The 15824-nt window shown below is 49.0% G+C and overlaps 1 protein-coding gene and 1 pseudogene across 1 annotated transcript in view; both read right to left on the bottom strand.

The window, feature by feature from the left end:
• The window catches only part of LOC136131409 (centrosomal protein of 78 kDa-like), a 97462-nt gene extending 93262 nt beyond the window's left edge, over window positions 1-4200 (bottom strand). The window contains 6 exon segments of the mRNA XM_065888184.1: window positions 367-439; window positions 531-703; window positions 3821-3874; window positions 3877-4015; window positions 4017-4040; window positions 4105-4200. Of these exon segments, the coding sequence (XP_065744256.1) occupies window positions 367-439; window positions 531-703; window positions 3821-3874; window positions 3877-4015; window positions 4017-4040; window positions 4105-4200 (559 nt within the window).
• Window positions 4201-5872: 1672 nt separating this feature from the next.
• On the bottom strand, window positions 5873-5962 carry LOC136131711 (U6 spliceosomal RNA; annotated as a pseudogene).
• Between the last annotated feature and the right edge of the window lie 9862 nt (window positions 5963-15824).

The following is a 15824-nucleotide window of genomic DNA, read 5'->3' as shown; positions in this document are numbered from 1 at the left end:
AAGATCATGATGACTTTTTTGCTCTTTACATCTTGCTATTTCCCTTCCCGTAATATTTCTTGAAGAGAAACCATAAAAATATAAACAAACACACAAAACAGAAAGTATACAAAACATGTGGTTTGTGGCTTAACACAAACTTAAGTAATATTAATTCTGACAATATCCAGCATGACATGTATCCATGGTACATGTATCCATACCAGTGTCCATGGTACAAATGAGAATGGACCAAGGTTTGAGCAGGTACAGGAGACAATCCAGGCATGAACAACACCAAGAAAAGGTAGACAGGAAGTAACATGGTGTGTAGGAAATCACGAGACCAGTCTGATGGGAAGAGACTTAAACAAGACTGAAACTCACTTTCTAAACCTCCATCTCCAATTGGACAATTTGCAAGACACAGGTGCCCCAAAGTGGCCGATTTATTCAATACCTTTAATGGGGAGGAACAGTCTAAAATTTTACCCCTTTAGTTTGCCCCAAAAGCAACTATCAAATGTTGGCAGGACACAATGAAGGCTTACCTTTGTTAACACAGTTACGTCTCTCTCTCTCACAACTAGCCCACTTAGCTCCAGGTTCCTTAGCGCACCTGATGCACTTACACAGCGTCTAAGAGCTTTACACAACTGGAAGGTCACATCTTTATTTCTTATTGCAGGAACACAACTTCTGGAAACTTTATTTCTGTCAGAACCTAAAGCAAAATTATTGTAAAATGAGTGATTTAAACCATACATTTATCACCGTTAAAAAGCATCTAAAAAGAAAAAAAAGCATCTGCTCTGTGCTAAGGATTAGAAACGACTCCTGCCCTTAAAGCCTCATTAAGGAGGGACGTGTATAAACTCAAAATTTCAATCACATGAGATAAAGAACCATAACCTTTATGCACAAAGGTTCCTGTGGAGGCAAAAAGTTATGTCTAAGTGACGGCTTCATGATAACCCTGAAGTACAATCGAGAAAAGTACAATCGAGGCTATGCAGAGTTGGAGGAGGAGGTGCATTAACTGCAAAGGGAGCACCTGTGCAAAGACACTCAAGCCTGACTCCTGCTGGGCACTGTAAATACTGCAGGTGGGGATGACTAAAGGCCAGGGGTCCAAGTGTGAGAAGGGACAGAAAATAGAGATGTTGGTCGAATCAAGCCTGCGAGAGAGCATGGCTTGTATCCCACAGGTGATGAGGCCCGGGGCTGCCACTGGCTGAGTAAGGGTGCCTCCGCTGATTAGCAAAAGGCAGCCTGCTGCTGAAGGACCAGTTCGATAAAGGGAGTGATCACAAAAATCTCCCCTTCCTCAGGGCCAAAGAGCCCCAGGAGGCTTGGTAGAGCACAGTTCAGACTACACACATCTGGGCAGAGTACACGCTGGGCGGCTAGTATGCACTAACTCTGTGTGGGCAAGCCATTAGCAGCATTATTTTAGGCGTATCTTTTCATGTTAGAAGATCACTCAACCACAGTAGGCAGATGAATTTAGAGGAACTGAGTCCAGGGGCCGTGAAACCACCCAGGAGCTTCTGCCATAGTCTGGGCAAAATGCAATGTGGATGAAGAAGCAAATTTAGGAGCAGGCCAAAATCTACAAGCTAGCCCCCCTGGATGCAAGACATGAAGAAAGTTCAGTGAAGGAACTCTAAAGAGAATGGGCTCTGCAATAAATTTTTCTTACAATCAATGTAAAATATTAGGCAAAATTAAGTACAGTGGCCTTTAAGGTCCCTTCCAGCTCTAATTTCTTTTTATTTCTAACTTATTACTCTGGTTAAGTAAAGTCCCTTCAGAGGTACGGAACAGTTCCTACACCTGAATGGGATGCAAAGAAAAATCTGATTTCTCTTCACCAGGGGATGAGTTCAACTGTCCTTGCAGAAGAGATAACACATGGTGTGAACCCCAGATCCTAGAAAAGGGCCAGGCTCACTGATAAGTATTCAGCTTTTAGAAAACAAATGAACAATCATTTCCTCTCTTAGATCTTAACACCCTTTCTCTGCTGGCTACTTTCTTTCAGCTTATAAACATCCTCAATATACCCACTTAAAAAGCCCTCAGACCTATGATTCTTTGGCTCTTCTTGTGGGTAACCTAAGTATCTCCAATGCCTGCAAATACCTGTCCTCCCAAAAAGCCCAGATCTGTACCTTGGGCCCAGACCCATCTACCAGGCCCCTCTAAAGCACTGAAGATGAAGTAAGATCCTCTCCCCAACCCCAATCCCTTCCTACTGTGCTCTGTATCTCACAAAAAGATGCAGCTGTAAACTGTCACCCACACTTGCTGCCCTTCCTTTTCTAACTGGTCACCAGGCCCCACCCATTCTCTCTCGGATCTGCAAAATCCAGTTCAAGCTTTTATAACTTAAGTGGGACCCTTAGATTACAATTCACCCTGCACCCAATCAAGTGCCTTCCACATGGAGGTCTGAGTGAGTCTCTAAGCCAGAAGTCCATCTCACTGTTCTTTAGGGTTTCCCACAGCCTTCAGGGTAAACATCTAAACTTCTGACAGGACAAACAAGGCCCCTTTCTGTTGGGCCCCACTAGGTTTCCAGTATCAACTCTCATTTCTTTCCCAAACCCTGAGTTCCAGTCCTGTATCTTAGTTTTGCCATATTTTCTTATATTTCTCCAACTCTGACACACACTGCTCCCTCCTGCCACCCCAGGAGCTTCTACATATCCTTAGAAAGGATGGCACCTCCTCCAAGAAGCCTACCCTGAACTTTCCCTTCCAAGATTCTGTGCTCTGCAAAGGGGAAAGGTAGTGGGGAGGGATACATTAGGAGTTTGGGATTAACATATACACACGACTCTATATAAAATAAATAATCAACAAGGACCTACTGCATAGCACAAGGAACTCTACTCCATATCCTGTAACAACCTGTATGGGAAAAGAATCTGAAAAAGAATGGATATATGTATAACGGAATCACTTTGCTGTACACCTGAAACTAACACAATATTGTAAATCAACTATGCTCCAATATAAAATAAAAATTAAATTAAAAAAAACAAGATTCTGTGCTCTGTAGCACCAGAACCCACTTCTTCCAGAGCACGGACTACTGTGCTTATGTTTACTTGCCGCCCAGTAGAAGGGGAGATCACCTAGGGCAGAAGCATCCTCTCCAGCAGACCTTGGTTCTGACCACTCATTCAAGTGCCAGGATACTTTACACACATAACCTGCGTAATTAATTCTAAGAACCCACAGAAAGGGTGGTTTTTAATGTCACTTTGTAAGTGTGGGGATTGTAGTGCAAAAGAAACCTGCCCAGGCCACAGAGAGCATAAACTCTGGAATTCAAACCCTAAGCTGCCTTCACACCAGTGCTCTTTCCACTATATGATAGGACTATTGAAAAAAAATTTTTTTTTTCCTGAGCCCTGTTTTAATGAAAAGGAAATGAAGCTGGTATATATCAATTTCCTAATCGCTTTGGCGTGTACCAGGCAGTCATTCAACAGGCCAGGTAATATCTGTGAACAATGAACGATGCTCCAAAGTGTGCTAAGTGTTCTACATTGTAGAGTCTACAAGCTTTAACAGAGTGTGACCTTGTAACCGCCACAGAGAGTGAGTCCTGTTAAGCCCATGCTACAGATGAGAACACAGAGACCTAGAAGCCTTAAGGCACTCGGCCGGGGTCACCGAGCCGGCAGGAGTCGTAGGCTGCACGCCCCGTCTAGTGCACGCACACCCCGGCACTGGGCACCGGTTCTAGTGCCCACCCTCCACCTTGTACCATCTAAAACTCCGCTTCACAGCGCCGACACGAGAGCCCCTGCAAGCGGAAAGTACAAACCCGTCTCGCCAAGCCATGGCTCGAAGAAGCTCTGGATACAGACTGGGGGCAGAGGGTGCTCAGGGGCGGTGCCGCGTCCACCCCACGCAGGCGGTGGTCGTTGAAGCCCAGCAGGCCCTCCCTTAGGGAGGCGCCCACGGCGGGCAGAGGCACCGAATCCTGCAATGCACACAGGTCCTCACAGTGCCAGAAGAAAGTCAGCCGCACTGTCACAGTACACCTTCACTCAGTGATGATGAGCCGAGCGAGGCCTCGGGGATGCTGGCTGCACACATGATGCCCACACACGCCTGGAAGCCCCGGCTGGCCTCCCGGCCCCTCGGGCGGCCATCACAGTCCAGGGAGTGGTAATCAGGGTCAAAGTGGTAAAGGTCCTGCATTCTTCTTCTTGCATTATTTCAAAACCGGCATCGCTGGTGTCAGGCAGTCTGGTAACTGGGTCCGGCGGACCGGTAATTGGGTTCATTTGCCTCTGCCTTATCTGCCTGCCATCTGCTTCCTGAAATGCAAACAGCTACACAGGGTGATTTGCTACAAGACAGTGCAGGGAGCTTAAGCACCAGATGCAGGATGTAATTTACATTGACAGCTAGGGAGTGATAGGAACAGGATGTAATTTAGCTTTGTGAAACATACCTCTAGTTACAGACACTGCGGATTAGTAACAGTTTAAATAAAACTAGGATCCATTAACCCTTTCAGGCCAGTTTATGTGTCTTCTCTAGCCTGTTCACTGTCCCCTTTACTTTCCTTATTTTCAGGAGAGGAAAAACTTCATTTCTATTTTTGCTGCAACACTATTATGCTTAGTGAAATAAGTCAAACAGAGAAAGACAAATACGGCTCGCATGTGGAATCTAAAAAATAAACAATAAATGTAACAGAAAGGAAATGAATGCACAGATGTAGACATCAACGCAGTGGTTACCAGTGGGTAGAGAGAAGGGGGGAGGGACAAGATGGGGGGAGGGGAGGGGATGAAGAGGCACAAACTACTATGCATAAAATAAATAAGCTATAAGGATAGCCAATGTTTTATAATAACTTTAAATGGAGTATAATCTATAAAAATATTGAATCATTGGGTTCTAATATATTGTTATTACAATATAATACTGTAAATCAACTATACTTCAATTAAAAAAATGATCACCACAGTACGTCTAGTTAACATCCAAATTACCATACATGGTAGAAATCTTTTTTTCTTATGATGAGGACTTTTAAGATCTACTCTCTTAGCAAACTTTAAATATGCAATACGGTATTATTAACTATAGTCACATCCCCAAGACTTATTTATCACTGGCAGTTTGTACATATTGACCACCTTTACCCATTTAACCCACCCTCCACGCCCTGCCTCTATGAGCTTTTTAAAAAATTCCATATAAAGTGAGATCATACAGGATTTTTCTTTCTCTTTCCGACATATTTTACCTAGCATAACACCCTGATGGTCCATTCATGTTGTCACAAATGGCAGGATTTGCTTCTTTCTCATGGCTGAATTATATATATACATAAAAATAATTTGGCATATATATATGCCAAATGTCCTTTATCCATTTATCTATCGATGAACACAGGGGTTTCCAAGTGCTGGCTACTGTAAATAATGCTGCAATGAATATGGGGGTACAGATTTCATTTTGAATTAATAATTTCTGTTTCCTTCATACAAATACCAACTAGTGGAATTGCTGGATCGTATGATAGTTCTATTTTTAAATTTTTGAGGGCCTTCATACTGTTTTCCATACTGGATGCAACAATTTACATTCCTACCAACAGTGTCCAAGGCTTCCCTTTCCTCCACACCCTTGCCAACACTTGTTAGTTCCTGTCTGTTTTTTTTTAACATCTTTATTGGAATATAATTGCTTTACAATGGTGTGTTAGTTTCTGCTTTATAACAAAGTGACTCAGTTATACATATACATATGTTCCCATAGCTCTTCCCTCTTGAGTCTCCCATCCTCCCACCCTCCCTATCCCACCCCTCTAGGTGGTCACAAAGCACCGAGCTGATCTCCCTGTGCTATGCGGCTGCACGAATTTGCCTGTCATCCTTGCGCAGGGGCCATGCTAATCTTCTCTGTATCGTTCCAATTTTAGTATATGTGCTGCTGAAGTGAGCACGTTCCCGTCTTTTTGATATTAGCCATTCCAACGTGAATGAGGTGACATCTCTGTGGTTTGATTTCTCTGCTGATTAGTGATTTTAGGTGCCTATTTAACTATCTCTGTATCTTCTTTGTAAAAATGTCTATTCAGATCCTCTGCCCATTTTTTTGTTGGATATTTTTTCTATTTTTTTGTATGAGTTCTTCATATAATTTGAATACTAACCCCTTATAGGATATATGATTGGTAAAAATTTTCTCCCATTTTGTAGGCTGCGTTTTCATTTTGTTGTTGGTTTCCTTTGTTGTGCTTTTTAGTTGGATGTAGCTCCACTTGTTTACTTTTGTTTTTGTTGCCTTTACTTGGATCAACGTCTTTGCATAAGTTCTGGAAACAACTCTTTCATAGTTTCCATGGATCATTTTTAGGGGAGAGGGTGAGCTGAGATGAACTACTAGTGAAAGGAGGGTCAACGGGTCGAACTATAGCCTGTTACTGTAGGTGGCCTCAAGGCCACAACTGATAGCCATTGTCTCCCTCCTGTGCTATCCATTCTCAATTCCCCTCATCCTTGGATAATATCTCTGCTAAAATGGATGGCTTACTTCGTGGGGTGACCCTCATGCTCGTCCCCGAGTGAGTGTTCTGAGCCCTGGTCATCATTTCTTTCTCAAACCATGGCTGCTGTACTTGATCATTTACTGTGTACTTGACCATTTACTGTAAAATTGGGAAAGGCAGTAACAAGAAATGCCCCACAGACTTGTTTTTAATCAATCATTTTCCAATTAAAAAAATTTTTCCCCCAGACATTTTTATCATCCCAAAAGGAAACTATGGACCCACTGAGAAGATACTACTTCGCTCTCTCTACCAGGCCCTGGAGACCACCAATCTGCTTTCTTTCTCTATGGATTTACTTATTCCGGTTATTTCAGATAAATGGAATCATATAGTGCATGATCTTTGTGTCTGGCATCTTCAACTTAGCATGATGTTCGTGAGAGTCATCCACACTGTAATATGTATTAGTATTACATTCCTTAAAAAAATGTTTTTGGCCGTGTAACATATTTAATGGCTCCATTCCTTTTTATGACTGAATTACTATTCCACTGTATGTATATACCACAATTTGTTTATTCATTCATCCAATGATGGACATTTGGGTTATTTCCATGATTTTTCTATTGTGTATAGTGCTGCTATAAACGTGTGTACATAGATTTGAGTGCTTGTTTTCAATAATTTAGGAGTGGAATTGCTGAGTCATATGGTAATTCTATGTTTATCCCCAAAAACACACCCCAAGAAACTTCCTGAAAATCTGTCCTTGTCTCAGAAGCAGCTTTTCAGGAAACATGATGTGCAACACTATGAACAGGGTCCCATGAGAGCTTATTTGTGATGCCTGGGGGTCTGGAGTCGGAAAGGGCTTCCCTTATGAAGTGGCAGCTAAACTGAGGGCAAATTCAATGATTTTTCCTTCTTCCCTTCCTTTCTTCCCTCCTTCTTTCCTTCAGAGGGATGACATAGATGTTTTACACAGTATATCCTTTTAAAACGTTTGCATTTGAACCCTGAACTTATTCATAACACGAATGATTATTTTAAGCAGGGTATTAGGGCTCAAATTATTAATATCATAGAACCATTACAGTGACAACTTGGATTGGAAACAATTTATTAGGAAAAAATATGGAAGCTTTTTAAATAAAAATTTTGATAAATAAAAAAGCTGACAAATCAGTGTATAGAGAGAACATTGGTTATTTGGGAAACTGTATCATAAAATGGATGGGCTCCACAAATTCTTCGATGTACTTGAAAAGAGTGCTAAGTCAGTTTGGGTTGCTGTCACAAAGTACCATAAACGGGGCGGGGTGGGGGCTTGTAAACAACAGAAATGTATTTCTCAGTCCTGGAGGCTGGAAGTCTGAGATCTAGGTGCCGGGATCATCGCCTTCTGGTGAGGACTCTCTTCCGGGTTGCAGACTGTCCACTTCTCATTGTGTCCTCACAGGGCAGAGAGCAGAGAGAAAAAGCCAGCTCTCTCAAGACTCTCACAAGGATAAGAATCTCATCATGAGGGCTCCATCCCGATGAGCTCATCAAATCCCAAAAGACCACCTTCTAATACCATCACATTGGAGGTAGGGTGTCAACATGTGAATGCTGGGGGGACCCAAATATTCAGTCTATAACAAGTACTAATGGGGAAATGAGAGCTTCTCTTGAGGATGTTAAGGGCTGTTACAAAGCTCAACGGTACATGTGTTTCCAGAGAGAACTACAATATAGAATAAGTTCTATAAGGCATTCATAGAATAGATTCATCTTTCTTCCCGAAAACAGTCTTTGGTAACCAAGGACCCATTCCTAGAAATTCACTCTTGCTCAAGGAAATCCATCCTCTCATTAAAAAAAAAAAGCTTACGAAGCTACATGAATGACACAAAGGAATTTTCCCAGCTCTAAGATTCTGTGTGTAAAACCTGTTAGTCTAAATTTATTTCCAAAAGATAGACCCTCCGCAGGGTCTGCTCCTGCAGGGAAGGTGGGACCCCCGCTTGTGTCCCGGCCCCCAGGTGTGGCTTCCTCAACTTTGGGGTGAAGCCCCCAGCCCCCTTGGGCTCTGCAGCGGGGCAGTGGGCTCGGGGGAAGGAGCATGGTCTCCGGGGGTTTCTCAGCAGGAGATGCCGGGAGGGGCTGCCACGCAGGAACCCAGCGGCCCTGGGTGGGGCGCAGACTCCCCAGGCCTGGGTGTCCCTGCTGCGCACGGCTGCTGAGAACAGGGTCCGCGATGAAGCTCTGCCTGGCAAACGGGGACTGTGGGCGGCTCCATCCTCCCCTTCCATCGGCACAGCCCCATCGCAGCCCTCCCTTCCAACAGGCAAAGCCTGTGACCTGCGGCCGGACAGCTCCACACCCTCACGCTCCGGTGCTCGCCCCACGCTGGGAACAGGCACAAGCCCTGGGCCGGCCTCTCCGGATGGCTTCGGCGTGCCCGTCACCCACCCCGAGCCCAGGGGCCGGCAGGGAGGTCTCAAGGCCGCTCGAGCCAGGGCAGGGCGGAGGCACCGGCTTTGTGCCGGCCCTCCTCGCCGCCTCCTGCCTCTGCGCCCCGGCCGGCCTGGGGTGTACTTCCCATGGCCCCGTCTCCTTCCCACCCCCGTCACGTCTCTTGCCCACCCCCACCCCCCCTTCCCCCAGCCGCGGGCTCCACCTGGAGCAGCACCGAGTCGTGAGAGTGCAGGAAGGGGCCCACCTCGGGGCTTCCCCGACACCTACCCCGAGGAGGGTCCGACCGGAACCGCGCACGAAGCGGCCCTGGCGGGAGGGAGACCAGGGGGGAGGGGGTCGGTGGGGAGCTTGACTCGCAGTTACTTCCGAGGGGAAGCTGAGCCCCCAGGGCTGGGGGCTGACCAGCCTCAGCACTCCCACGAGGGGGTGGTCAGGAAGGAGGGACCCTGTCCCTGGGGCCCAGGGCGCTCACGGGTCAGGCAGAGTTGCCAAGTGTGTCGGGTGCCCTGGACAGCTGAGGCACATTTTGCCCAAAGGTTAAGTTCCAGCGCATCACAGAGAGCAGACAAAATACACACATGGTGTTCCTAAGGGTTGAAACGAACCAATAATTCCTCCCGTTTCTCAGGATGTTCCGTTTGGCTGTTAATGAAATATATTTCCAAGGAATGCGGGCATGTGGCTAAAAAGGCCAGCAGTGCCTGGGGGTGTCACAACGAGACCCTTCCATCTCACCCCCCTGGGCCATCCTGTGCTCTGGGAGCAGAGCTCTCAGCTAGAAGTGAAACACAGTAGTTTCCATATCCGGAATTCTAAGATTTTCTAAAGCCCTTTAAAGGCCCCCTTCTCTGAGTGGTGCTTGACCTGCTGGTGTTTGGGGCGGGAGGGTGAGCTGGGTGGAGGGTCTGGGCGCCATCCCGAGGGAAGGGCTTTGGAGGCCTGTGTGAGCCTGAGACCGGGGGCCCAGTGCCCATGGCTGAGGGGAGGCTAGCGCTGACACCAGCCATGCCAAGCCAGACGTCGCCCTCCTTCCCGACAACCCAGCAAAGCCTGTTGCTCACATTCCTGGCTGTGCTGCTTACACTTGCCCTCTGAGAAGGCCAGCCTGGCAGAGCTCTGTTCCTGCCCTCTGGGCTGCTGGGAACTGAGTACCTAGCCTCGGTGCTGGAGGGGAGGAGCCATAGATGGTGGAGGCCCAGTCCCCGCCCAGGGTGCTGCCCCTCTGCTGAGCTGAAACTTCTAAGCAACATCTTAATAAAACCAAAAGGGACGTGATATTGTTCTACCACCTGTGCCCGACCAATGTTAGCCCTTTGTCATATGGGGCAGTGCTGTCTAATGGTAAAGCTTCCACTATCAGATCCCCAATCCCTTCTCCTACCCCCTCCCATGGGGGTTCAATGAGTACATCTGTATTTCATAGAACCTGAAACTCTGATTTTACAAAGGAGCTGGAGGTCTGGGGAAAGAACTGGTCTGATCTCAGTTAAGAATGCAACTTTATACCTGGACGATATTAGAGCACTTTAGCACCTACTGTGTTTGAAAATGAGATCTTCACAACGACCTCATGGGCAGGAGACAGGCAGGAGAGGAGACAGACTGAAGCTCTGTGACTGACTGATCAAGTAGCAGAGGTCCAGATGACTTCCAGGCCTACCGCTGATTTACTATCACCAGAGCCACGTAACACACCTTCCACATAGAGAACCAACAGAAAAATGAGTTTGAAGAGCATTTTAGCTAAATCCAAGGTCATTTTGATCATTAGTGAAAGTCATTCTCTTCCTACACACTGCCCCACACCCTAAGCCCCCTTCCTAGAACCAAATGGGTTCTGAGATTAAAGTGCAAGTGACAAACCTGGGGGTGACCAGACTTTATCATCTCTTTCTTCTTCTTCCATGTGTGTTCCTGATCTTACTCTTCCCGGTTCTTCTGCAGGGAGCGGTCCAGCAACCCTGTCAAGTAAAATCACACACCCTAAGGATGACTTTCACAGACTCCTCCCGTGGAGGCAGTTTTCAAAAGGTCTTCCTTCCTACCTACACCCACCCCCCACCCCAAAAAATCAATCTTCATCTCAGGAGCCCTAAAAGGCACATCTTACCTCAAGATTTAATATTTAATACAACCTTTAGATCTAGTTCTGATAACTGCCAGTTGCCCCCAATTCACTCTTTGCAAGAGAATTCTACCTGAATCACAAGGTTAATAACCTGACTGCAAACCCAGCATCCTTAAGCTATCTATGGTCACCCTGGCAACTCACCATAAAGTTCTTCTTTTTAAAAGATTTCAGAAAAGTAATTTCAGTCATCAAGATTACATATTGCACAGAACAAAAAGCTTTATGATTCTTACCATTCTCTGGATGTAACTCTACGTCTCTTTTCTTCCTATGTGGAGAGAAGGGAAAAAGAGAAAAACAATATTTCAAAAGAAGATCAAAACCAAAAGCAAAGGGCTTCCCTGGTGGCGCAGTGGTTGAGAGTCCACATGCCGATGCAGGGGACGCGGGTTCGTGCCCCGGTCTGGGAAGATCCCACATGCCGCGGAGTGGCTAGGCCCGTGGGCCATGGCTGCTGAGCCTGCACGTCCAGAGCCTGTGCTCCGCAACGGGAGAGGCCACCACAGTGAGAGGCCCGCGTACCGCAAAAAAAAAAGCATGAGTCAAAGTATTAAATAAATACATTTGATGTGGTTAAAGACAGGGGTTGGGGGTTAATCTCGGTTTAGGGGAGATCTGGGCAACCTTCAGTCTGGTGTTGATGTCCACCATGCTCAAAACAAAGAGAGGCCCAGGAGCTGGCCCGGCACATGTCTGCACACTACAGGTCATCTAGTGATGCTACGTAAAGTCAAAGATCCACCTCATGTCAGGGATTTGTTAACACTAGAAAAAAACCAAAGGAGTAATTTGGGATTCACATCAGGAAGTGATGATGACAACCTAGACTGGACACCAGCTCTTCTCTGATGAATACCTTAGTACACTACTTCCCTAAGTTCACAACACTTGCCATCTCCAGGATATCTGTATTTATGTATTTAAGAGGGATAAAAAATATTGTCATGATGAAACCGATCTATGTCGTGTCTGAGGTGGAGGTTACAAGAATGCATGCGTGCATACGTGTGACCACACATGCACAGTGAATAAAATCCGTAGATTATGCTGATGTCCATTTTCTCGTTTTGCTATTACGGTTATGTGCGACATCACCATTGGAGAAAGTTGGGTAAACTACACAGGACCGCTCTGTACTATATTATATGAAATTAATCTGTATGTGTATATATAAAATTCTGCCTCCAGACTGCCTTTAGACTTGAGCTACATCATCAACCCTTCCCTGGGTCTGCCTCTCTTGGCCTGTCCTGCATATTTCAGTCTGGCCAGCCTGAAGTCGTGTGACTCAGCTGCTTAAATTAATCTCATACACACAGACATCACTGGGTCTGTTTCTCTGGAGAACCCTATGATAGATTTTATACTAATATACTACTGTAATATATACATACATGTAATTTGAAACAATACAGAAGAAACTGATACATGCTCGCCTCTCGCAGGAAGAACAGGACAGAGAGGGGGGAGCACCAACCTTATGTACCAAACAGCCTTTTGTGCTGCTGCCAGCCCGGCCGCCCCAGGTGCAAGCAGATATAATGGTGTGTGGCCCAGGCAGTGGCTACACAGCTAAGGATTTTAAGGCACAATGCAGCGAGATGCCAGGGCTACGGTCACACACGTGGAACATTCTAAAGCCAAGAGCGGTCACAGGATTCTGTGCATGGGCCCCCGAGGGCACTCTGGAGGCTGTCGCGGACCCTCAGGTCCCACATGAGGAGACAGCCCGCTAGAACACAGCAGGCGGCCCGCCTCCCAGATCTCGCCCAGGTCAGCCTCCCGGGCACCCGGCCTCCTCTGCATGGCACAGGGCAGGCTCACAGAGGGAAGAGTGGCTCAAACCCAAAGGTGACACCAAACCCCACGGGAGAAGAGTAAACCAAGGTTATGAGGGGAGAGGGGAGGGGTCCCTCGGGAAGCTGGCCACTCAGGATTTCCAGCCTCTTCCACAGGAAGCCAGCTCACGAAGCACCAAGACCTGTCCTGGGTCACACTCAGAGGACTTGACCCCTGACCCCACAGCCCCGCTTCCCAAGCCTCCTCGATGCTGATGTTGCTGACGCAGATGAGCATGGAGGAATGAGGGACTGCATGGCTGGGGGGCTGCTGGGAACTCAGGACTGGCCCACCCCGAGGCCCCGCGCCAGCAGGCGCCACACTCACTGGATGGTCTCAATGATTTCGTGAGCGGCATCGTGGGGTTTAAACGTCCTGAAAGACAACGGGACAGGGTTCAGAGCCATCCCTCCCCGCTCCGGTGATGGGAGCGACCAGGGGAGGTGGGTGCTGCAGTCCTCGGGACTCCCCGACGCACAGGACCTACCAGAGAGCTCCACCTACAGCGCTGGGGCCCTGTCCTGCCACGTGGGACACGCTGGTTCTGGGAGCGCCTGTTCCTGCAGTGCCCTGCCGCCCAGCGGGCTGCGGGGAAGGGACCGGGACGGACTCGAAGCCTCCGACCTTCCTGCCCCAGGACTTCTCCCGGGCGCTCCTGCAGCCTGGAAGCCACAGGTCTGCCTTTGAGTCCCTGAATCGCCGCAGGCCTCGGTCTCCATCTGTAAAATGGGGAAACACCACTCGTGCAACCACCGGGAGCGGGCGAGCAGCATTCCTCCCTCCCGCCCACGGCGGCGCTCTCCCGGCCTCACTGCACCCGTGGGCTGGCCTCGCCACTTTCCCCGAGGAGCACGTCGGGGGTCGCTCTGGCCTTTCGCTGGGGTCTTGGCGGCCAGCTAACCCAAGACCCCGCAGAAACCAAGTGAGGACGACGCATCGTGTGGACGGTCTGTAACTCTAGACTGCACCTCTGCCCCGCCGGTGAAGGTTCCTATCGTGGTGAGGAGGGGCCTCAAAGAGGATGCACAGCGAGAGGAAGGCCCCCGAAGAGCACGGGCTGAAGCTGGATGTGAGATGGTCAGGCCCAGAGCTGCCAGCCCTGCCCCGGGGCAGCGACTGCCCCTCTCAGACCAGGCCACTATTTCCACGCTTCACAGTGGAGGACGGCAATGCAGGCAGAGCCCCTACGGGCCAGGGCATGGATGCCCGGAAGGTCCCAGGACAGGGGCCCCCACGGCGCAGCGGTCCTAACCTAACACGTCAAACAACTCCAGAAACACCCTTTGTGTCCTAAGCCTCATCTCTGCAACAGCAGCACTACTGAGCTATAATTCACACAGAATGGGCCCCCGCTTCAAGTATACACTTCAGTGGGTTTTAATACATTCAAAGCTGGGCAACCATCCCCTCTATCTAGTTCCAGAACATCCCATCACCCCATTAGCAGATGCGCCCCAATCCCCTCCCCAGCTCCTGACAACACTAATCCACTCTCTGTTTCTGTGGATTTGCCCATTCTGGACGTTTGTAAATAGAATTACGGTATGTGACCTTTTGCCCAGAATCTTATTTTTTAAGGCAAAGGAGAAAAACAATCTTCTATCGTTCTTAATAATATCCTCGGGGGGTCGGTTGGAAGACGGCGGAAGAGTAAGACGTGGAGATCGCCTTCCTCCTCACGGATACACCAGAAATACATCTACACGTGTAACAACTCCTACAGAACACCTACTGAAGGCTGGCAGAAGACCTCAGACCTCCCAAAAGGCAAGAAACTCCCCACGTACCTGGGTAGGGCAAAAGAAAAAAAGAAAAAACAGAGACAAAAGAATAAGGACGGCACCTGCACCAGCGGGAGGGAGCTGTGAAGGAGGAAAAGTTTCCACACACTAGGAAGCCCCTCCGCGGGCGGAGACTGCGGGAGGCGGAGGGGGGAGCTTCGGGACCGCGCAGTAGCGCACAGCGACGGGTGCGGAGGGCAAAGCGGGGAGATTCCTGCACAGACGATCGGTGCCGACCGGCACTCACCAACCCGAGAGGCTTGCTGCTCACCCACCGGGGCGGGCGGGGCTGCAAGCTGAGGCTCGGGTTTCGGTTTTGGACGGAGCTCAGGGAGAGGACTGGGGTTGGCGGCTTGAACATAGCCTGAAGGGGTTAGTGCACCACGACTAGCCGGGAGGGAGTTCGGGGAAAAGCCTGCACCTGCCGAAGAGGCAAGAGACTTTTTCTTCCCTCTTTGTTTCCTGGTGCGCGAGGAGAGGGGTTTAAGAGCGCTGCTTAAAAGAACTCCAGAGACGGGCGCGAGCCGCGGCTAAAAGCGCGAACCCCAGAGACGGGCGCGAGCTGCGGCTAAAAGCGCGAACCCCAGAGACGGGCGGGAGACGCTAGGGCTGCTGCTGCCGCCACCAGGGGGGCTGTGTGCGAGCACAGGTCACTCTCCGCGCCCCTCTTCCGCGGAGCTTGTGCAGGCCGCCATTGCCAGGTTCCCGGGATCCAGGGACAACTTCCCCGGGAGTACGAACAGCGGGTCTCAGGCTGGTGCAACGTCACGCCGGCCTCTGCCGCAACGTCACGCTGCCTCTGCCGCCGCAGGCCCGCCCCGCACGCAGTGCCCCTCCTTCCCCCATCCCCCAACCCCCGGCCTGAGTGAGCCGGAGCCCCCGAATCAGCGGCTCCTTTAACCCCGTCCTGTCTGAGCAAAAAACAGACGCCCTCCAGCGACCTGCGCTCAGGGGCAGGGCCGGGTACAAAGCTGAGCTCCTGTGAGCTGTGAGAGCAGGGAGGAGAGGGGGAGGTCTCTCCCGGCAGCCGCGGAGGCGGCGGATTGAAGCTCCACAATCAACTTGATGTGCCCTGCACCTGTGGAATACCTGAATAGACAGG

Source organism: Phocoena phocoena, chromosome 11, assembly GCF_963924675.1.
Source record: "Phocoena phocoena chromosome 11, mPhoPho1.1, whole genome shotgun sequence".
NCBI lineage: Eukaryota > Metazoa > Chordata > Mammalia > Artiodactyla > Phocoenidae > Phocoena > Phocoena phocoena.
This window is presented reverse-complemented; position numbering and strand designations above follow the sequence as displayed.